Source organism: Cydia fagiglandana, chromosome 25 (genome assembly GCF_963556715.1).
Source record: "Cydia fagiglandana chromosome 25, ilCydFagi1.1, whole genome shotgun sequence".
Classification (NCBI taxonomy): Eukaryota; Metazoa; Arthropoda; class Insecta; order Lepidoptera; family Tortricidae; genus Cydia; species Cydia fagiglandana.
In genome coordinates, this window is record NC_085956.1 from 8,174,020 (window position 1) to 8,198,999 (window position 24,980).

General features: G+C 40.2%; 1 protein-coding gene across 1 annotated transcript in view; it reads right to left on the reverse strand.

Moving 5' to 3' along the window:
• The window catches only part of LOC134676846 (uncharacterized), a 118,739-nt gene that overhangs the window by 44,155 nt on the left and 49,604 nt on the right, over positions 1 to 24,980 (reverse strand). Inside the window, exon 2 of the mRNA XM_063535227.1 lies at positions 5,038 to 5,176. Coding sequence (XP_063391297.1) covers positions 5,038 to 5,176 — 139 coding nt within the window. The remainder of the gene's footprint in view (positions 1 to 5,037; positions 5,177 to 24,980) is intronic.

Sequence of the window (24,980 nt, forward strand, 5' to 3'; positions counted from 1 at the left end):
GATACTATCCCCGAACGCACAATGTGATACATTAAGAGATGGTCCCCGCCAGGTGCAAAGACTATTGCAGTGCAGCACTTTTGTGCTGCGATGGGAACTAAGGTCATGGGCTATAGATTTGAAAGTTGGATGGACTGGATAATGGGCTATGGGAGAGACTAGCGGACACCTGCCGTGACAATCAGTCTCAAAATTGTATAAGACAGGTGGTGACTCGCCAACTCATTGAGTGGGCCCCGCAATGGCCGCACGCACAGTGCGACAACAGGGCAACACTTTGGAGCGGCTGTGAGGTTGTCGAGAGGTGAGTCTGCGGTAGCCAGATCCCGGTAATCCGTTCAAGGGCCGCCGGCGTTATGACATTTTACACTTCCAACCTGGAGCATAGGTCCCGCTCTTGCGACTCCACTCTGGCCGGCCGGTGAAGGCAAGCACAGAGGCGAGGGCCAGATGACAGGGCCCTCTGGAATAGGGGTCCGCGGTGTCGCCACTCACCGTCAGCTCGCCACAAGCTGCCCCCGCGGGGTTATTATTATTATTATTACGAGCCCATTGTGTCCCACTGCTGGGCAAAGGCCTCCCCCCTCTTCTTCCATTCTTCCCGATTTTGAGCTGCATCTGGCCAGTCTCTCAAAAAGGAGTCTAAGTTATCCCGCCATCGCCGACGAGGTCTGCCACATCTCCGGTTCGACTCATGGGGCACCCACTCCGTGGTTATCTTGGCCCATAAGTCATTCGGCATGCGGCAGACATGACCAGCCCAGTCCCACTTTAACTTGGCCGCTTTTCGAGCTACATCTATTATTTGAGTTTTAGAGCGCAGCGTGGTGTTCCGGACAACAACAACAACAAATACTAAAAACAGAATAAAATAAAGATTTGAATGGGGCTCCCATACAACAAACGTGATTTTTGACCAAAGTTAAGCAACGTCGGGAGTGGTCAGTACTTGGATGGGTGACCGTTTTTTTTTGCTTTTTTTTGTTTTTTTTTGCATTATGGCACGGAACCCTTCGTGCGCGAGTCCGACTCGCACTTGCCCGGTTTTTATTGCAGTGAGGATGTACTGATTGTAAAAATCAGAGAGATTAGGTAGAGTATAATTTCTAATTATCTTTGTAAAAATAAAAGAATACGTGTAGCCCATACTTAATAATCGATTTATGATAATAAGAAAAATTAAATAAAAATAAAAAAACAATACGAAATTTAGGTGTAACAAAAATACAAAAAGTTATGTTCCAGCATACAATGACTGGGGATCGAACCGGGAATCTTCCGTTTGCAAGCAAAAAAGCGACTGTTTGCATAACACGCCATGATAGTTCTTAGCTAAGCTGACGAAATTCTCGCTTAGGTCAATTAACTACCTGTCAAATATCAGTGTCAACAAAATTGCACTAAACATGACGGCACTCCAAATTCGAGCCGTGGTCAGCCCGGCAACGTCGGAAATGGTATGGCAACGTCGCAAATGTATCTGTACACGACATTTGTGACACACACATACGTAAAATTGATGAAAAGTTAAGTATGAATTTTGCATGATTTCTGTATGAAACATTGTTTTCCTGTTAATTTCGCGCAAACGAATATTCGAAAGAAGATAAATGCGGAAATATTTGTGTACTAATAGTGTGTAGTTACTTAATGAGCTTTGATTGAATTTTGTATGAAAAGCGAACCACCTTAACTAATAGGAACAAATTGACTTTTGCAATTTCTATTATCTGTTTGTTGAAATTATATTTGGGATTACTGAGCTGTTTGTAGAAATAAATAAACTTTACAGAAATAGTGAAGCGTCCATAATTATTACTAAAACTTCATTTTTTCCCCCAGTACAGAACTGTTTTTTAATTCCTGGTGATGATTTTTCTCTCAGTGTAGATAGAACAACATTTTCGAGCGCTCCATCCCCAAAGACGTACTGAGATCTGCTATAAGATGTACACAATAGCACACATAAAAAAGTAAATCGCTTCAGCCTTGTCTTTGTATTGTGTCCGTATTTCCGTAATAGTTTGTACTTTGTAGGTACTGTGTTCTGTACAAAAAGCATTCGCATTTAAGTTGATACTTAATGCTAACGGCCCGATTCGAACTTTTAAGTTACGTCAATAATTACGTCTAGATACGATATGGATTAGATGTCAGTGTCAAAACTGTCAAACGTGAAACGCCAGTCAACCATAGGGCGAAACATAAATGTGTCAAGGGTCTTGTGTCAAGGTTCGGGTTGTAATTCTTGGAATTATACGTCAGATGTCTAATTGTATGTGTTTCATCCGTCATACAATTTTATACATTATTAGTACAGTCAATAATAATATTAGCTTAGCACCTTTGCATACTTCTATGCCGGGGGGGGGGGACCTTTTCTCTGCAACTGACTGAACGTCTATAGATTGGATTTGTATTGGTACTGATTTCTTCTGACACAGCTCTGCCTTAGGCATTCAGTCAAAGCTTAAATCCATTTGCGACTGTTCTGAAGTAGGTACTAATTAAGTGATGAGTACCTACAAATCAATTTAGTCTAGACATAAATAGCCTAGACCTACACTAAATAGAACGGTCTGGCTTATTTCCCCGCTTAAAGCTTTTCATCTCCGCTTACTCACTGCAATTGATCGGATGGCGAGGGAATATTGCGTCAAAGAGATTTCATTGACAATTTTGTTTCAAATAAACGTATGGACGGTCTCGTAGCGTTGTTTTTATATTTTTTGCAAAGTTGACTGCTTTTTAAAAACATCAGGTATACTGTCGTGATAATGTCTGAATATTTGCCGGGAAATTTTAAGTAAAAATAATGTGAAAGAAATCTATTCGATCATTAACACTTTCAGTGCCATGAGCCCCAATTGCAATACAAAATGAATCCGATTATCGGGGTCTTGGCACTGAAAGTGTTAAAGGGCGTCAGATTTTTAGAGCGCTTTCGAAGTTCCCTGGCTAGCTAAATCGCGTTATTTATACAAATACCCGAACTGCGTTTATTTCTTTAATATCACAAAAGAAAGTGATACAGCGATATTTTCCAAATGTATATCCAGAATATACGCTGTGGTAAAGTTTTATAAAGTTAAAGCCTTGGCCAATAGACTAGGAATCCTCTAGACCGAGTTTAGAGCAATTATTTCATGCAACCGATGATGCCAAAAATGCGGGGGTGCGCGGGACGAGGTGAGCGAAGTCCCGTGCCGTGTTTGGTGCGTTCGAAGACACGGACGTCACACAAAGACACTTTCGACTCGAACATGGAGTAAAATTACCGTATGCGTGGCAGAGGGGGTAGCGCGACTACGCTCAGTCTGGAGGATGTTTTGTCTGTGCCTTGGCCACACGCTGCGGTTTCAACGAGGAAGAATGACTGTGTAGAATGAGAAACTAATTTACAACATAATGGAAGGCAGGATACCGCATTCGACACGAGTTCCGATAGTTTTTCTGCTTGTTTGGAACTGGGTTAGATTATAAACTGAAATAGATGTCATATATGAAAGAAAAAGTGACGAACAGTCAGAAGAATCCGATCCGAATCCATGAAAACAACGGTCCGTAGTAGCCGTAGAACTATTTCTATGGTAAGTTACGCACTTAGATCCGATCTCCGTCATCCGATTTCTTTCCGCCATTCTAGAATTCTAGTGCGTATCTTACCATAGAAATAGTTCGACTGCTACTACGGACCATATCTTCACGGGTTCGGATCGGATTCGGATCGGACGTAGTGCGAAACCGCTCTAAAACTGGGCGTGAGTGTTGAGTACCTATAAATCAAGTACCGGTAGACTATTTTCTTTCCCAAGAAATGTAGATGTAGACCAAGTGCAGTTGACATTAGATGTCATTACCGATGAGAACATTTTTTGACATGAAACATTCGCTATAGTTTCACGCTTAGGGGTTGTGCACAAATCACGCGAGGTGTTTTCGGCTACTTTTTGACCCCCCCCCCCCTCTCCCTTGGTGAGGTTTTTGGCTACTCCCCATCCCCCCACACCACCTCACGTGTATTTAAAAAAAAAATCATTCGACCTAATTTTAAAGTTAAATAGTATTGTATATAGAAAATGTTGTTTATTTTTCTATTTTCGTTAAATAGACTCGCTATTTTGAAGTGCAGAGTGAAGATTTATGTTTAACGAAACCGATAAAAGGTATCTACTCATGTGGTAGGTTTTTATTCTTAGTTTCGTTCACTTTAGAAAAATACACGTGAGGTTTTCTTATACCCCCCTCCCCCAACGTGATCTATCGTGATTTTTTCGTGACCGCCCCTCCCCCTATCGAATCTCGCGTGATTGGTGCACAAGCCCTTATTGTCGCCGGTCGGACGTCAGCCTTAACTACAGAAAAATACAGGGTAGAGTGGCACGAAATGGGCCCATCTCAGCATGGTGCTGGCGTAATGGCCGGTGCTGAGTTCCCGATGCGGCCATTAGGCGAATTACCTACTGCTTCTTATTTGCTTCTTGGTAATGTATGAGCTTTTGTAATATTGCACCTATTTTAAGAGTAATAAACTATAAACCGAATATAATTAATTTAACTTCTTTCTTTAGTCATTCATTCAGAAACCGTTAACTTTTCAGGATTTTCGTAGATTTCTATAGATAGGTTAGTTTTGTTTTATGGGAATCCAAATTATGGCTAACAAAAATGCAAACAAAAAATACATTATGAATGATTTAAAACTTTATGGGACACAAAAGAGTGTATAGGGACCCTCAAAATCCACATACGTATTTCACGCCACAATTAATGCCTCATGATCAGCAGCACCTCACGTCTACCAATGAGGTATTAACCAAGCGTGCGATCGACGTTTAATCCGCTTTTTCCCTAAGCATAATGAGACACGAATGTCCAGAAAAAATAGCTATTTCGGTAATTTACCAGGTACTGTAAATAGATACACGCAAGAGAATTATGCGTGGGATTCCTTCCAAAATCCTAAGAAGACTATGAAAGAAACTAAGCATCTTTCAGACTAGAAAATGGACACATAAGTATTAGGACATTACTCACGCTGCATGTGTATGTGCTGCTTGGGCATCTTGTAGTCGGGTGGGTAGCACCGCTCGTAGAACTCCAGGTCCTGGACGTCGCATACCTCCGGCGTGGGTATGATGAGCCCCGTGCATATCGCCCTCTGGAGGTGGTGCTCCTGTTGACAAAAGATTATACTCGTTAAAAAAAAGTTTTTGTCAAAAATTTCACTTTGGTACAAGCTTTTATCGCTGACTGTACTTTCCTTTCCACAGGCAACTAATACTCATCAAGACAAGTCTAAAAACCCCAACCACAACATCGGTGGTAGCATGGTCGGATTTTTATCGTTTGTCACCATGCCTGTCTCGTTCTAACAAGTATGTAAGTGCGAAAGGGACGGACATAGTGAGAGGCGATAAAAATTGAACCATGCTGCGCCCGCGCCCTAGTTTTGATCACAGAGTTCCTGTGGCCATAGGAACTCTATAACAGAGTTTTTATGCGACTATTTAGCTTAATATCATCCCGAGGGTCTTATAAAAGCTATATACATACACAAAGTAACAAGTAATCATGATGGAAAGCTAAAACCGAGAGATACCGAAAGGGAATATGGTAAAAGCGACAGATATTTTATAACGTAACTAGCCGAATGGAATGCCTGAAAGTTTTTAGTTCTCTGGGGAAATTGGAAAATGCAAGAATATATATTTGTAGATTCCCTTTTATGAAATGATTTGCTAAGTGATTTGAAGAGATCGATGGTATAAAGACAATGAATCATAATGTTTGAGCACTCACATTTCGATTATCATCAGAGTTCAAAAGGATAATTATCATCATCATAATTAAAGTCTGTGCGGACAAAGAGTCGAGAAATGTAAGGGAGCCCGATACATTCTACGACTCTTCTCTTTCCACACAGACATTATCACGATATTCATAGTGTGATAATAATCATTTCATACATTAAATGTGGCATTCTGAGACATATTCAATTGGAACAGAGTAGCATTTGTTTTGTTTCGATCAATTTTCAAACAAAACGAAAATAAACTTTATTCTCTGCACTAAAGATTCAAACTTCAGTGGCAAATTCTGGATTTTTCATTTGTATGGCTGGGCCTTAGAAGGCTATACTAGATAAATATAGTTCGGCAAGCCATATCCGTCAATAGAAAGCGGCAAATTTTAAAAACCATAGAAAATTCAATTTCGTGGCTTTTCTACTGACAAAGTGCGTTTGCCAGACTATACCCTTCTTTCCACCCTTTGGTAGTACCAAGTAGGTCTATAGCCCAGCGAGTATGGAAACAAATAGAACGGATCCCCTAGATAGGGGTAAGTAATGGGGTTCCCCGGAGGAATTTATAGGCGGTTCCGAGCCGGGTTCCGTTATCGGACGCGGCCGCCATCAATTTTGATGCATTGTTAACTTTAATGTTATCTTTCGAGGGTTCTTTACGCGCGGTGATAAAATGGTCTGGAATGGACAATACAGTCCTTGATTTTTATCGCTGACGTACAGTCGCCATAAGTATCCTTCTGCGGCAGGCGTGGCTCACTCCGCGATTTCGTCGCTTCGCTACAGGTAGCTACAAGTATATCCGTTCCACACCAATCTTGGTGGCTAGCCATAAGCCGCGCGTGGCGCTGTCGCCACCTAGCGGCCATAACTGTCCTGATAGTAACAGACGCGTTTTGTTAGAGAGTGAGTCTTCTGTTCCTAGTACTATTATTTATTCTGTGCCTAAGGCCCAAGGTCCTACCTATAGCACTTATTCAGTTCGAAGAAATTTAAATCATATTCGGAACAGAGTCGCATTTGTTTTGTTTAATTTTCAAACTAAGCCAAAATCGACTCTATACCCTGCACTAAAGGTTCAAATTTCAGTGGCAAATGCTGGATTTTACATTTGTATGGCTGGGCCTTAGGAGGATATAAGGTCAAGATCAAATATCAAGATCAGATTCAGATATGAAGCGGCCAAGGTGCTCACAAATATCTGAATACACCTCTATCGTTAATGCATCAAAGTTTAGATATTTTTGAGCTTCTCGGCCGCTCCGATATATCTGAGATCTGAGGGCGGTAGTACAAAAATTAAAGAAGAGATAACGACCGCTTGTATTTATTGAGGTACATCATTAATTAAAAAAAATACTTAAACGATTTAATAAAGGTCAAATTAATTAAATTGTTTATACCTAACGTTTACCTATGTAATATATTGGCACTAAACAAATAAATACAGACTAAACAAACTCAACGTTATAAATATTAGACACAAAGTAGGTAAGCGAAACGATATTACTTTCGCTACTGGAAATAGGGGTCATCCATTAATTACATCACACGTTTAGGGGGAGGGAGGGGGTCAAGAAAATGTGACATATTGTGACATGGGGGAGGGGGGAGACACAAACTTTGTGACGTCACTTTAACTGCATCAGTAACCGAAAATTTATTTAAATTTTCTTTCCTAAGCAGTTTTGGGTTACAAAATTACTAATATTTATATTGTCAAAAATATTTTGATAAAATATTAATAATACTTAGGTACTTACTAAATTCGATTTGGCGATTTCGTAGAAAAAATGTGACGTCACACTAGTGGGGAGGGGTTTGCCAAATGTGACCAAGTGTGACAAGGAGGGGGGAGGGGTCAAAAAACCTAGAAATTCGTGTGACGTAATTAATGGATGACCCCATATGAAACACAAAAATAATCTACATAATTACTTCAATGCTTTCCGTTTATATCTAAAAGCGAAAGATTAAAATGTTATTAAGGTAATTGATATTCTCAGAAATCCACGGAATAGTAAATAAGGAAAAAACCTAAGTGAGGCTCGCTCAGGTATTAAAATTAAACTTTTCGTGACCGCCTATTCCACTTTACTGGAATAAATTTTGTTAGGTATTTCCACTTCACGTAAATATATATTGTAATAAAAAAGTGCTCACAGTCTTATATGAAATACTATAGTATTTTTTGTAAATTATGTTGTAGTTGTACGGTTAAAAATGTGAACAGATTGAATGAATTAAATTGTAAAATTGATAGACGTCATTATAAGTTGTGAAACCAATCAAAACGAATATAGCTTTTATTATATGTCGCTTTCACAAATAAGACAACAATTTATCCACATCAATGATGTTAAAACACGAGCGTTAGAAAAAACATTTTCGCAAACGTGGGACGTTCTATATCCCTCTAGATATTTACGTCAATGGAAACAGAATTAATAAATAATTACATCCGGAGAGCTTTCAATTAATACGGCTTTTTATACTAAAAAAAGCTTAGATCAAAGCAGCTGGCCCTTATATTCCGACTGCGATCGTTTGGATGTAAAAAACCGGGCAAGTGCGAGTCAGACTGCAAGAGCACATTTATACTGGTCAAAGAAATGCGATATGCTAGCGATGTTAATAGCAATCCTGGTTACGTCCCAACGAATAGAATGAAAGCAAACTGGAAGGGCTTAGCCTAATGATTATTCTACGCCTCCTTATTCCGAAAAATCCGGCGGTATTAAAACGATTTATTTATTTAAATTTTAATGCACAAAATACAAAAAAATAAGTACAAATGCCGGACATTATGCCTCTCTTACTAATCAACCATAGGGCTAAATAGAGATGTAAAAATGGTACAAGAAGAATAGTATGAGAATTAACGATGTTACGTAGGATTTATATTTAAATTAACACACGTTTTCGTGATTACACAAATGTGGATATTCCATTCCGCCCACCGCCGTTTCTTGATTACAGTTATGATGATGCAATCGTGCATAATAATATTTCAATTCAGTATATATATTACGTGTTTGTTTATGGTCTAACATCCACATAACATAACATACACATCCATATCAATTTGTATTTTGTACTGAGTGTAATAAATAAACAGGGCCTTTGTAGTCATCTAATAAATGGATTTCAATTTTATTAGTGGTTTCGGATGGATTCGTTATTTTTATATCGTCTCAGAATTTCACAAGAAATAAGCCTACAAAATATTATACCTATAATCCATTCTGTGTTTGGCTCGCAACATGTTTTTACATAAACATAGGATAACTTGGCACTGTCATGGAATATTTTACCAGCAAATATCGGATGTTTTCAGATCACATAATACGGATAAACGATAAATTGAATCAGCTCCTTCGGTATCTTCAAATTTTTATTTGGCGACTGAATTTTAGATACCTACTTACACATGACTGTATGCGACCCATATGTCAGTCATGACTCATGGTGAATCGATTGTCAAGTGTCATATAAGCGGTTAAGGGGCCCACTGATTAACAGTCCGCCGGACGGTAGGTATCGGCCTGTCAGTTAGAACAAAATTTTGACAGTTCCGAACAACTGACAGGCCGACACCGTCCGGCGGACTGTAAATCAGTGGGCCCCTTTATTGCATTTCCCGATCAGTACGAAATTTTGCTTAAGCGTCTTCGAAAGATAATCAGTGTACAGACGTAGTGCATAATTATTTTCCATCGTATTTTCACGAAAACTTACGAACGTGTCTTGCTATTTCAGTCAGTGTCGGTACAAAAAGTAGTCAGGTTGACTGAAGTAGCAATGCAAGTAGCAACGAACGTTTCCGAGAAAATACGATGGAAAACAATTATGCACTAAATCTATACGTTTGGATAACGAATGTAACGAGTCACAACTGCTCCTGTTGCTGCTGGTAAACATCCAAGTCTTACACTTGAAACACTTATTTTCTGAAAGACCTTTTGTAAAAACTAGTCAGAATAGTCCAGTCTCGCATAAACTGGGACACGCGTCAGTGCGTTAGGTGCCGTCCGTCAGGGACTAGTTGTTGACTAACTCTCTTAAAAACTAGAAACTTTTATATCTGAAAGATACTGTGTTATATAAAAAACTAGTCAGAATAGTTCCGTCCCGTGGTTGGTCACGCGTCGGTGCGCTACGTTACTCCCGCTCCCGACAGGGTTTCTGGCTGGTGACTACCATCTTACTAGAAACGGTTCTTTTGTATCCAGTATTATTATTATCTATTCAGCTTTAGTATTAAACAAATTACGGCAAACCACTAAACTAAAGCAACGAAGCAGATGAAAGCATAATTGTGTATGTTGACATTAAAATTGAGTTGGCATGTAGAAAATCTACTTCCACCCCTGGCTCAATCGCCGGCATCTCACATTATTTGCATTTGTCCATATTCGGATGCACTTTGATTGGGATGTCAAACAACAGTAGGTAACCATATTTCAGCTATGCAAAAGAAATTTAATTTTTAACACGCAGAACTGTATGCGAACGATGCTATTTATTTATTCCAAACTTAAGGCAAAACGAGTTTGTTTGCAAGCGAACGATGCTATTTATTTATTCCAAAATTAAGGCCAAATTCTGTACAATTTGTACTACTCGGTATGAAAGAAAACCCTACACATTTTGTAGCCTCAAGAAAAGTCTTCTATATTTTGTACTCGAACCTATACTATACTTGCTTTTCTCTACACGATATGAAAGAAAACTCTACAATTTTGTTGCCTGAAGTAAACTGTTCTACATTTTGTACCATTCTTCTCTTGGGCTCTTCGCTGGTGCCGTGTTGTTTGTTAGTTTTCTTTAAAAGAGGCTTTACCTTCTGACAAATACTTTCCTGCCCGGAAATGGGCCACAAAACCCCATTTACCGCGGACGATACAGCGCCGGTACTAGATCAATCTCCGGTTTACAAAGATGTGCCGTGTATAGGTGTGTTGAATCAAAATAGATTCGGTCGAAGTATTTAGCAAGTGGCGCCAGCAAAGTTTGCCCTGCCAATCCATAGATTTGTGTCAATTTTTTTGTGGAATTTCATGCCCTAGATACCAGCTCTTTAAGCCAAATATCATAGAAAAAGGGGCAAGCTATGATGGCGCCATCTATGCAAACCTTTGACAGTTGACAACCCCATTGAAGCAAATATACGGGAAGGATAGAACGTTGTTTAAGATACAATACAATACTCTTTATTGCACACCTCATAGACTCGTAGTTTGCAATAGATGTACAGTAACATAAACAAAGACAACAGAGGTCAACAACAGGCGGTCTTATCGCTTAAGAGCGATCTCTTCCAGACAACCTTTGGGTATCGGAGACAATAGAATTAGATACAATGTAATGTTAACGATAGAAATATGTTTTAACGGCACGAATGCCATTACCCCGTTACCTATCCCATTACCCCACCCCACCCACTAGTCTTCTATGGAATTTATAAATTTATATTAACTGAATAGGCCTTTGGCAGGGATGCCAACTTAGTGGTTTTACCACTAAATTTAGGGGGAAATAAACCAGCTAGGGGTTTCTTTAGAGGCTAAATATTTTTAGTGGTTTTTATAGGGTTTTTTTTTAGAGTAGAAAAGTGCGGCAAATTTGAAAAAATGTAGGCGCGAAGGGATATCGTCTCATGGAAAATTTGTATTTCGCGCCGTTTTCTACTGACAAGATCTTCTTGACCATCTATGTGTAACGTTCATATGTATGATCATTAAAATGTCGAACCGGTTGAAAATCATAATAATGTTCTACATTTGGAAAAATCTATATAGGCTTGGCCACATACAGAGCGTGACGCAGCGCCGCGTCCGCGCCGCGTCCACGCCGCGCGACCGCGGCACATGCTAACAGGTTACCGACGTCAAACAGACTGCGCCCCGCCGGTATCACGCCCCGCTTCTGTCGCGCCCCGCGCCGCGCGGCCCCTTGCGTCCGCGCGGCGCGTGCGCAGCGCTGCGCCGAGCGAACGCGGCGGCCCGCCGCGTCGCGCAAGGTCACATCAGTAGGATCGGACGTTAGGCAGCGAGCGGTGCGCCGCGTTCCCGCGCGGCCGCGCCGCGTTCACGCGCGCCTTGAGGGCGTGTTGAGAGCGTGAGGCCGGCGCGATCGGCGCGCGCCCTGTTTGACCAGGCTTCGCGTCGGCATCACGCGGCGCGGACGCGGCGCTGCGTCGCGCTCTGTGTGTGGCCAAGCCTTAATAATTTCTTTTATTTTTTGTTTAGTGGGTTTTCCAAAATAATAGTACAGTTTTAGGGGTTTTTAAGTTGAGCTCAGGGGTAAAAAATAATTGGAGTTGGCAACCTTTGGCCTCGGGCGTATTTTTTGTAGCAAAGCTTTAATTAAAGTACCTTACCAAGTACAAACAGCAACACTCGTAACTACATCGGTGGACCTTATTACAAAAGGCATAAGGTCGACCGATGTACAGTTAACAGTGTGGGTGATGGTACCGTCTGCTTAACCTCTAGCCGCCTACAAACCAAACCCTATCACGAAAATGTTATGGCTCCTCTACACGATGGACCAACGCCCGCCACTCCAAGGGACGCATTTATGCGTTAGAGGGAGCAAGTGATATTGCTATCTCATTCTACCGCATGGCTGCGTCCCTTGGAGTGGCCGGCGTTGGCCCATCGTGTAGAGGAGCCATTATTTTTGTCTAACAAAACCTTTTTTAATGCCTCTGGCAGAAAAGCAAAGTAATCTGACGAAGACGACACTCAAAGCAACATTGTTTACTTAAAGACTTGTTTACAAATCTTAAAGTTAATTAGTATGATTCGTTGAAGTCAGTTTTACAATATCAGGCTAAAAAAGCCGTACTTCAGAAAATAAACGATATTATCGTTGTGAATCGGACGGCCGAGGGAATTCAATTGTATTAATAGAGGTAATCAAAAAATGGGTGCCCAGAGGATAGACTAGGCCTTACTGGGATTAGTCCGGTTTCCTCACGATGTGTTTCCTTCACCGAAAAGCAACTGATAAATAAAGACTCATTGGTACGAGCCGAGGTTTGAACCCGCGACCTCCGGATTGAAAGTCGCACGCTCTTACCGCTAGGCCACCAGCGCTTTCCAAATAAGTATATTCCCTAAATACATATTCCTGGGTAGCAACAAGCCCGCTAATAATAATAACGGCCGTGTGCGAATAATATCCGCACACGTCGGCTTAATCTTGGACCCCGGCTTTTATCATATTCATAAAGGTGTATGTGAAGTCCCCATTCCGCATTGGGCTAGCGTGAGGACTATAAGCCCAAGCCCTCTCGCGCATGAGAGGAGGCCTGTGCTCAGCAGTGGGACGTATATAGGCTGAAATGATGATGATGATTCGAAAATAGATTGTCATGTCATCTTGGCTATCAAATGTTATTAATCCACATTTATTCTTAGCTTTGCGGCTTCTTAGCTTTGTCAGAAACGTTAAAAATATAGCCGCATCACGTTACTCTCGTACCTAACCGACACTTTTCTGGAATGCCCCTATAGTATAGTCAAACGTAACGTAAATTTTCGCCAACTATAGAAGGTATCGTATATTCGCGCGGAACCCACGTTCGCTCGCGCGCGGGCGCTTCGCGATTTTCGGCGCTTACGTAACCGGGTTCAACGACCGCGCCAGCCGTTACCCGGGTACAGTCAGTGACATTCGACGCTTGCAATTCCAGTTCGCGATTCGATGTGATTGTCAATAAGGTTTTTATAGTGCTGTGTTTACGTGTTAGATAAGCAACATTTAGGCAGATTTGCAGTACATTTTTAAGTATGTGGACAGCGGCGGGGCTCTAACTCAATTCCCACCGGCTTGGCTGATTTTTAAGCTGTTAAGATGAAAGAGAAAAGCCTGATTTCCCTGGCTTGGCTAAAATATTTTGAGATTTTATTTTTTAACAAGCAGAAACGTCTGCGAACGATGCTATTAAGCTTAGAATAAATTTAAAAGTGGAATAATTACTATCTTGGGTTAGACTTGAACTCACGGCCTCTGGATCGATACTCCAGCGCTCTGTCATCTGAGCCCCCAAGAACTCATCCATAGCCAGCCAATCTTTCCACCATATGGGTCTAGGGGACCCTAGCAAACATCTATCTTAAACGAATAATTTCAACTTGGTGATAGGAAAGAAGCGTGCGGGCTTTCTGGTGGTGGTGGGATTGGTGATGTTGATGATGCCTAGTGAACCCAATGAACGTTTGGAAAACGAATAATACCCCTTTTAGATATTCAGTTGAAATTTAATAAAATCAACAAGATATCTGAAAAGTGAAAAATACCTCTAGGCTTTTTAGGAAAAATATTTTGCAGAAATATGAATAAAATAGTATATTTCTAAGGGATTCGTAAGAGGGTTGCTTACCCGAGAGGCTTGAGACCCTAGACGAAGTAATATAATACATACGCCGAGTTTTTCACAGGCAAAAGAACGGCCCACGTGTAAGTCGAATTTAAACGGCCCATTACACTTAATTGCACTTAAACAGTTAAAACACTCAACTCAGTCCAAGAAACCCCTAACAATATAGATATCTCGTTTCACACATAAATCGCAATCTAAAATGCACCTTGAGGCTCACGGGGTAAAACTGAAAATTGCGAGTTGAGTGGGGTAAGTGGTGTGTGTTGTGTTTGATTTAGGGCCTTATTGAGTGGGGGAGAGAGTTGTTTTTAGATTGATGATCGAGTTAAGTGTCGATATCCCGGCCTTCAGAGCAGCTGACGGTGATGCCTTGCAGGCGTCCTGCGGTTGTGCCAATGGGCCAATGATTGGTACAATGTTGGTGGCAAGTTTATAAAAATAGAGCCACGGGCAATTTATTTAGCAAAATGCGAACCGTCTGTCTAGTTTGGCGACGTTTTATTATTGTAGCGTTCATTTCACAAAAAAATAACACAATAATATTGAAGCGCTATACAAGTGAGCAAGTAAAAGGTTGGTTTGACATTATAATTTAAATGGTTCCTCTAAAAATAATGTTGTAATAGTTTCGGATGTTCCAATTTTCTTGCTCATTCTTACTACTACTGTGTTCGTGTTCATCAAGATAATATTACCAAGAGAAACAGCTAGAATTGACCCAAGTTAAGAACCCAAGTTAGCTTATAGTTTAGAGTCTAAACTAAACTTTAGACGGACTTAGCAAATTGCTACTTTAAACTACCCGTGGCTCCCGTACTAGTGTTAGGCTGAGGCCAACGAATGACCCAATATTGCAAGGTTGGCGATAAGCGTATCTCGTTTCGCTTGAGAACAATAGGTACCTCTGCTTTAGTGCAGTGTACACTGTTTTACAATAAAACTAGACACTTAGACAGGCTTTTATCTAAAGCGAGTGGGCCGTTCTTAAACGATAGCCAACTTTACTTTTGAAACTTTGTTTTCTGGATACGGTTGAAACCTTAAATCCTACTACATCCTATACTTACTACTAAAACGGGTTACTGCAGAAAACCGTACCCGCAAAAAATGGGATACTCAGTAGGAATAGCTCTAATTAGTTTTAATGCAATTTGTATATGGGTACTGCCTGAAATAAAAGCTTTTTATTTTTATTTATTTTATTTTAAGGTCACCCTTCAGACATTTAGTCCGCTATTTGAACAATTTTGTATCGAGCAAAAAAGGAATATAAACTTTTTCATCTAATGTATGTGCGTAGGTGTTATGTAGCTATATATACGTATCTATTGTACGGTGCCCGAAACTACAATAGTGTAGTAGTTAGGAGTTACGGAACTAGGTCAGTCCATGCAAGTTTGTTAGCCAATTTTAATTTAATTGCAAATTTACAACTCGCCTGGATGGGCATTAAGCATGCATATTCCTACAGAAATTTATATTTTCTAGATCTAGAATAATAAGTTTTTGGCAAAAAAATCATTTTTGGTACAAGCTTTTATCGCCGACTGTACTTTTTTTTCCACAGGCAACTGATACTCATCGAGACAATTCTAAGAACCCCAAACACAATTAGGTTTCGTTGTTTTATCACAGAGTTCCCATGGCCACCTCCGGTCTCCATCATCAGATCAGCTCCATGACACCATAATATTGCATTGTCACCCGACTTACGTATGTATGCAAAATTTCAGCTCAATCGGAAACCGGGAAGTGGATCAAATTTAACTTGCAAGATTTGATTACACACAGGCAGACAACGGTCAGGTGAAACTAGAGATGGGCGGTGGGTAAATACCCGGGGTAGATATCGGGTATTTATCGGGTATTTACCCAATCTACCCGGTATTTACCTTTTCTACCCAAATGAGTGGGTATAAATAAAAGTTGGAAACGGAGTAGTAAATTGAATGGAGATATTGCAAATAACAGTTTTTTTGATACTCATGTAGTTATATAAAACGTATAATATTTGTATTGACTAAGAAAATTGACAAATGCTTAATATCTTAATACATACGTTCTACAATACGTGTGTTTGTCACTCTACTCCTCCTAAACGGCTGGAACGATTAGGATGAAATTTTGTGTGTATATTTCAATGGGTTCCTGAACGGTTGGAAAAAACAATTAAACCCGGTAGGTGGCGCTGCTATCGGTATATAGCCAAATTCGATTTACTGAAACCGATTTGGGTGAAATTTTGTGTATATGACTATTATATGTGTATATTTCAACGGGTATCTGGATTGTTCGAAAAAACTATTGGACCCGCTAGGTGGCGTTGCTGTCGGTATATCACCTAATTTTATTTACTGAAACCGATTTGGATGAAATTTTGTGTATATATTTCAACCGGTACCTGGATTGCTTGAAAACACTATTGGACCCGGTAGGTGGCGCTGCTGTCGGTATATCACCTAATTTTATTTACTGAAACCGATTTGGATGAAATTTTGTGTAAGTATATTTCAACCGGTAGGTACCTGGATTGTTTAAAAACACTATTGGCTATATATATACCGATAGCAGTGCCTACTACTGGGTCATGTTGTGTTTTCAAACAATCTCATCACCATCATCATCATCAGCCTACTCTTGTCCACTGCTGGACATAGGCCTCTCCTATTGCACGCCATTGAGCACGATTTGAGATTTGCGGCAACTTTGATCCAGCTCTTGCCAGCCGCCTTGCGAAGATCATCGCTCCATCTAGTCTCAGGGCGTCCTACTCTACGTTTGCCGATGCGCGGTCTCCACTCGAGAACTCGTCTACCCCAACGGTTATTGGTTCTACAGCTAATATGACCGGCCCACTGCCACTTCAGCTTGCTAATCCGGTGGGCTATGTCGACGACTTTAGTTCTCTGACGGATGACTTCATTTCGAATACGATCCCTCAAAGAGACTCCGAGCATAGCCCTTTCCATAGCTCGCTGAGCGACTTTGAATTTATGGACCGGTCCTACCGTGATCCGTGTCCACGTTTCGGCTCCGTATGTCATCACGGGTAGGACGCACTGATTGAAGACTTTTGTCTTCAGACTCTGTAGGACTGACGACGTGAAGACACGACGCAGCTTCCCATATGCTGCCCAGCCCAGCTGTATCCTTCTATTCGATTCTTTCTCGAAGTTGTTTCTTTCTAATTGCAGCATTTGCCCGAGGTAGACGTATTCCTGAACAACCTCGAGAACAGACCATTGTACTGCAATAGGTCCCGGAGCAACACGTTCGTTGAACTTTACTTTCGTTTTGTCCAAATTCATCCGGAGACCTATGCGTTGAGAAGAATCAGCTAGACCGGTCAGCATATGCTCTAAATCCTGCAACGTCTCAGCCATGATAACGATGTCGTCCGCAAATCGCAAGTGTGAGATGTATTCGCCATTAATGTTAATACCATGTTCCTTCCAGTCGAGCGTTTTAAACATATCCTCCAATGCATTTGTGAACAATTTGGGGGAAATCACATCCCCTTGTCTCACACCACGATGCATGGGGATAGGCTTAGTCTGCTGGTTTTGGACTTGGACGGCCATGGCAGCTGCGTTGTACAGATAACACTTGGATATATCGCCAGTCGACTTGGCATCGCTGCAGGGAATCCAGAACAGCCCAGACCTCAATGGAGTCAAAGGCTTTCTCATAGTCCACAAATGCTAAGCACAGGGGCCGATTATACTCTTCAGTCTTCTGTATAATCTGCCGCACTGTGAAGATGTGGTCTATGGTGCCGTATCCTCCTCGAAATCCGGAAATTCGCCGAGTCTTCGTGCTAGGCGGTTCGTGATGACCCTCGAAAACAGCTTGTAGATGTGGCTTAGGAGCGAAATGGGTCGGTAGTTCTTCAATAGGGCCTTATTTCCCTTTTTGAAGCAACACAACACGACAGCACTCCTCTGGAGTTCTCCCATCGAAGAGAACGGCGTTAAAGATGCTCTGGAGCTCCTTCAGTGCAGGTTTGCCTCCCGCTTTCAGAAGCTCAGTTGTAACGCCGTCCTCGCCTGGGGCTCTTCCATTTTTAAGCTGTCTGAGGGCCATCTCGATTTCGACAGTGCTGATTTCTGACAAGTTTTCGGTAAAGTGGCGGATTAATGTGGCTCTCGAATCCTCATTTTCGGGATCTGGTTGAGATCAAACAATACACACAAAATTTCATCCAAACTGGTTTCAGTAAATCAAATTTGGCCATATAATGATGATGATGATGATGGCTTCCTGTTATCCCTCATCAGGGACATAGGGCTCTCAGAAGGGTTCTCCACTGTTGTCGATCCTGCGCTGTCTCTTCGACTTTCTAAAAATAGTAGGTATATAGGTATAAAATAAAAATTAACGAAAAAAATATATATGCAGATAAAATAGTTAGTTATACACAAATTAACAAAGCAATGTAAATACTACGGTATAAAATAGCTTAATTAAATTAACATTCCTACACCACAAATCAGTGAACAAAATGCACTCGTCGAAAAAAAATATATTAAATGTGTACAAAAAAGTTGTGAGATTGTGATTTGTATACTTTATTTTAACTTATTTTCATATTTATATGATAATAATATTGATATATCTTAGTTATATAATGAGTTTCTTCAATTATACGAACAAATTTTAAATACCCAACAATTTGGGTAGATACGGGTAAATATCGGGTAGATTGGGTAGTTTTGGGTATTTTCCCGGTATTTACCCGCCGGCGCCCATCTCTAGGTGAAACTAAATAAAAGCTTGTAAAAAGGAGCATGTTTCTTCCCGGAGCGCGCAGTTAATAAAATCAAGTTGTGTAGAGCGCAGCTAACTTGAAAATCACTGCAGCTGTCACTTCGAATGACGGTTCCTATGATATTTTCTTCCAGTCGTGTTTGGTTGGGCTTAATTCTTCTATTACTTCCAAAAACTGTCTACAAACAGCGCACCATACAAAAACCAGACAAGTGCGAGTCGGACTCGCCCGCCGAGGGTTCCGCACTTTTTAGTATTTATTGTTGTACCGGCAATAGAAATACATCCGTCTGTGAAAATTTCAACTTCCTAGCTATCACGGTTAATGAGATACAGCCCTGTGAGAGACAGACGGACAGTGGAGTCTTAGTAATAGGATCCCGTTTTACCCTTTGGGTACGGAACCCTAAAAAACTAACTATAGCTACAACATTAAACATTATACGTGTGACTAACTAAGACTATCTTTACACACAACCCGTTTGAAACGAGCACGTAACCAGTATCAACGTGAGAACATATTGGAAACGTATTGCAAATCGGGTTCAGGGTCGCCGCGCTGGTTCACGTAATCTAAAACCTGACCGCATGAGGTACGGGCGATACGGCTGTAGTCCGGTCTAACCGTACCGTAAAACGGGGTGAGTAGGTTTCGCGGGGAGAGTTGGGTTGTGAATGGGAAGAAAAGGTTTGAGAGGGAGGTGAGAAAGGATTTTAAGTCTACTGCTACAAAAATAATGTATTCCAATTTAAAATGGGGCTATAGTAATACGCATAATAAAAAAAATCGATCCAACAACAATATGAAAAGCCCTCTCACCCCAAATACGAGGCACTACGGGGTGAGGTGGGTTTTCCTTTTTATCGTCAATGTTATGAAATGGAACTACCCAAAATAAAATGCAAACTAAAATACAAACGTCCGAACCACTTATTATATACACCATTCAGTTTTCACATGTAAAAATAAAATTTTATTGAGGTTTGAAAGTCAAATTTCACCCAACTCACCCCATTTTACGGTACACGACATAGATAAGGTTATGCCTGAATGGTAAGAATCGGCGTTTGTTAGTCTTTATTATTTCGTTGTCTTTAATAAAAGTGACGTTTTATCAGCAACGCGAGTCTTCAAAATGGTTATCTCCATTTTTCATGTCATTCACCCATGGACGTAAATATATTATGTACGCGTACAATCTGAACGCCCCAGCGAATAAATAGCGAGTTGCGATGTTTATATATTGGAAACACTGTATTAACTTCAAGGAAACTTCGTATTTTCGTACGGTCGAGTTCACAAATATCTTAACAAGCCAATGTTCCAAAAATATATTTACACGCCTCTAAAACACTGACATTAAGGCCCTGAAAATATATTTTTAGAACATTCGCTTGTATAGATGTTTGTGAACTGGACTGCACTGTCTGTTCCTTATATGTATATACCGTAGATGGCGTAGATACATACCTTACAGACTAACCATACATACCTACAATAATAATAATCTAAAAAACAAAATTTATTTTAGCGACAACAATTTTTTGCTGAGCAGATGACGCAACAAAAAACTGTTGTTAACGGTGTAGGATTCTATGAGTCCTACGCAATCATAACAATGTTTTTAACTCACACAACTACTCGTATATCTACGAGATAATTCAAGGGATATAAAATCTTCAACACGTGATGATTAAGCATTGAATCACTTATAGACCATTATTTTCAAAACTTAATATCTGTAGGCCGAACAACAGTTCCTAGTTAGGAGTTATTATACTACTTGTAATAACATTGACTGTGTTCGTGGTCTCAGGCACTGGCCTTGAAAAGGCTATGGCGGGCGCGTTCCATACTACGCTACGCTAAGTGAATTGAAAATTCTAACTATAAAAAGGATACATCACAAAATATACCTTACTGCGTTTAGATTGAGGTTTATTTCTCGTTAGTCCGATTTATACAGTTAGAACTAATGGATATTAAGGTTCGGCTAGGCGCTCGCCTTTCTATCTATATGTATAGGTAAATTTATTTCCTTGAGTCTCGGGAAAAAATGGTACGTAGCGGAAATGTTGCTCTCAAGAGACTGTTACTTTATTTAGCTGTGGTTTTTTGTTGAGGCTCATATCAAAAGCAAGGTTATTCTTAATTCATTAAAAATTAAGCTTAGCGGTGGTTCTCAGTTTAAGGCGGAAGGTTTAGTTTAGTGTATTTAAAGTGGTATGGAAAGAACATGTCTACGTTTTCGTACTTCAAAGAAACTCCGAACATTTTATGCGTATTTATGAAAAATATTTGTCATAAACACGCATACAATTTTGGTGATATTTAGCTTATGGAAAGCTAAAGCCATGGGGATGAACAAATGTCACTTTACATTTGGAAATCCAACTCTTGAGACGAAGAAAAGGAAAAGACACGGCTAGTAAAATATAAAAGTACGAGCAAAACAGGGTGATAAAACCGTAAAAATTAAAAAAGAAAGATCTGGGTTAAAGTTTAGAAGTCATAACTTGTCATTGAAAAGAAAAACGCAAAACAATCTACAATGCAGACGACATTAGTCAAGACAAACTTCGGTATTTATATTTAACTTCTGTTGCACATTAGTCAACACTGCCATTGCTCTGAGGTAACAATTTCATCATCGGAATATTTGGACATGACTCCAACGCTGAGGTCAAGAGCGCTTATAAAGACCTTTATTGATCAATAGTAGCCCTTATCTTATTGTAATAAGGTACACGATGAGTCACTTAACCGTGCCCATGGGCTTATTTAAGAACGTAGTAGTAAGAACCATAGAAAATTATAGGCGCATGCGGCTTTACAGTCCTGTAACTGTAAGGCTGACTTAAATAAGCATTAATTAAAAACCTCTTTCGCTTATCATTATTACTACACCTTATAAAACAAAGTCCAGCGCCGCGTCTGACTGTTTGTGTGTTTGTTCGCGATAATCTCAAAAACTACCGAACGGATTTTCATGCGGTTTTCATCGGATTGCCACTCAATAACATCCGGAGGAGAGTTGCGCAAAAGCTGACGTGTCATGACCTCATGACGTCATCAATTCCGAATATTTAATAAGATTTTGTAACGCGGATGGTGAATAGTTAAAAATAATAACATGATACGTCCTAGAAAATTATTAAAAAATAAAAACAACGGGTTGCACTCCGGGAGTGCCGGCTGAAGTGAAAAGCTGAAAACTCAATGACGCACTATGTATAATTGAGGTTAACGCCATTTAGCGTTATTTCGTCGCATTACTTAAAACCCCAAAGCACATCACTGTTAGTACTCGAGTTATACTAGTACCAGTTAGAGGGAAACTCACTAGATGGCATTTAAATCAATAAAGAAAAACACATTGTAAGTTACGTCTTACGGTCACGTGACACCTGTTACGACTTTAAAATTTTTTCCCCATCACAAAAAGTGCACAGCGCCGCTAAAGAAGTTTTGACTTCAACTAGTAATTTTTGGACCCAATTACTAATAAACCAGAAAGATAAGAGTAGGTAATATGACCACAAAGTCACACGCAAGTATTTCATGAATTGATCTGTCAGTCAACATCCCTATTTTTTGCACGTACCATTTCTTTCGCTCGTTCGTCTATTTGCCTCGGACGTACCGATATAATAGTACTACCGTACAGAAAGGAAACTTCCTACAAAACCCAAGTTTGACAGCGGTTCAGGGTCGAATCAAGCTATCCCTTTCGGCTATTTAGGGTTGTCAAAATTCAAGTGATTATCTTACCTGTGGTCGTGCACGCCAAAGTCAAGTGGTGCCAACCCTAATAATTGCTCGGAGCAATGCTGAGCCGAGCGGAGCCAAGTTTGGCCGAAGTCAGGAGTTTCGCACCCCTGCCGGTGCCGATATACATATCTGGTGCCAAACGGCGGTAGCACGGTCGCATTTTTATCGCTTGTGACCATGCCTGTCACGTTCTAACAAGTATGCAAGTGCGAAAGTGACGGGCATAGTGACATGCGATAAAAATGGATGGTTCCGTTTTTATCGCATGTCACTATGCCCAGCTATTGCAGCTTGGTAGCTGCGCCCGCTGATGTCGATGTACAGTCAGCAGGAGAAGTTGGTAAGCGGGCGAGGTGTTCAAAATTACATTGACACGCTCTTATTCTCTTAACAATAAAGTCGCATTAGGATAATTTTGAGCACCTCGCCCGCTTACCAACTTCAGGGCTATAATCGCGAAAATCGAAGTTCGCAAATTGCGGGCATTTTTCTCTGTCACTCTAACTAATTACGCCTTCATTGGAGTAAAAGAGAAAGATCCCCGCAATTTGCGAATTTCGGTTTTCGCGGTAGCCCCTCTGCTGCTGACTGTACAGTGTACACTACGCTGTAGATATTTGATAAATGGACTTTTAATCCCGTGAAATGGCGTTCCAACCCTAACTACGCAGCACTCACTCACGTGTTATGACGTCATCAATTTCGAATTTCGTCGCGTCAACAACGGATTCGGATTCCGGACAGTTTGTGGACACAATTAGCTCGCAATGCAGTTTCGCAACGTTCATTATATTAATAATGTGAAAACGGGGTTGCCGATCATATTTATAGAGTATTGTTTAATTCGTTGTAATTACTGAGGAATGCCAAATCATTTCTATCACGTTTCATACACATAATTTATTCAGCGGGGCAATTTCGACTGCGGGATAATTTCAACTACATTATTAACTAGAGCGCCATATATGTCCAGATAGCGAAAAAGATATGTTGTGTGTGTTGTGTATGACTTTAGGTTTGACCTGTTTCCTAATGAACGTTTGCGTGGACACATTTCTAGGTTCGAAATGAGTGCGCGTGTAAGTCAGTGAAATGTTTAAATTGTTTTAAAATAATAAACAAGTACGATTATGATCAAGACTGTTTCTTAAATCCAATTAGTGTACTCCGAAATCTAGCAATGTTACTATCTGGCCCCTGTTTCAAAGAAAAAAGAAATTGTCAGAAACTTCGCAGGAGAAATATCTGTTTTTTTTCGATATAATAAAGTTTTTTTAAATAATACAATGATGGTGGCAAACAGGAATACGGCCCGCCCGATGGTAAGTGGTATCGTAGCCCATGGATGCCTGTGACGTCAGCAATAGTGATTTTACAATTCGTCGCACCTGTCACCGATGTGAAATTGGGGCCTGGTATCCGGCCTGATAGTAAGGCACTATCCGGTATCCGGACATATATAGAAATAATGGCCGGATACGCCGGATACCGGATAGTAACCGAATATCCGGTGCATCTCTAATCTAAACTTCTTTTATAGGGGCTCCAAACTACGGCCCGCAGAATAACTAAGAAAAGGAGCGCAATAAAAACAATACGGAATTGCAAGTTAGAATCGCTGCACGTTTCTTCGTGCACCTTATCTATATCTTATATACACCGTGTTTTTATTGAATTCCGTTAACTTCGGGGTTTGGTTAAGTACGTTTAAGAGAACTAAATGGCATAGATAATTTTTGAAAAAAAAATTTTTTTTTTGTTTTTTTTATTTAAAAAAATTAGATTAAAAATTAATTAAATGTAGCATATAGCGTTGTTGGGCATTACATTTAACTCAACCAAAAAATTGAAATCTGGGACATATCAATGTCATTTCCAACATCGATCAACCGAGATTGTACTTAAAGTTTAGTAGAAAATGTATGAACTCATTCTAAACACTAATCAATATGTAAACCGGCCCTAAGGAAAGTATACATGCTTGTAAAGGTCTTATAGGAAAAAAATAAATTATTAATTATCTCGGAAATGGAGTTAATTAGAACATCGGTGTCTTTGAGAAAGTTACTTGATTTAAGCTCAGGAATGCACCCTTGAAATTAACGGAAATCAAAAAAAACACGGTGTATACTAAAACCCGTGTTACACTGTAGGTATAAAATGCTGATTCATTTAAAGCCGTGATGCATCACGATTCGCAGACAAAAAGGAAACGATCTAAGAACCTTGACATTTAATGACAA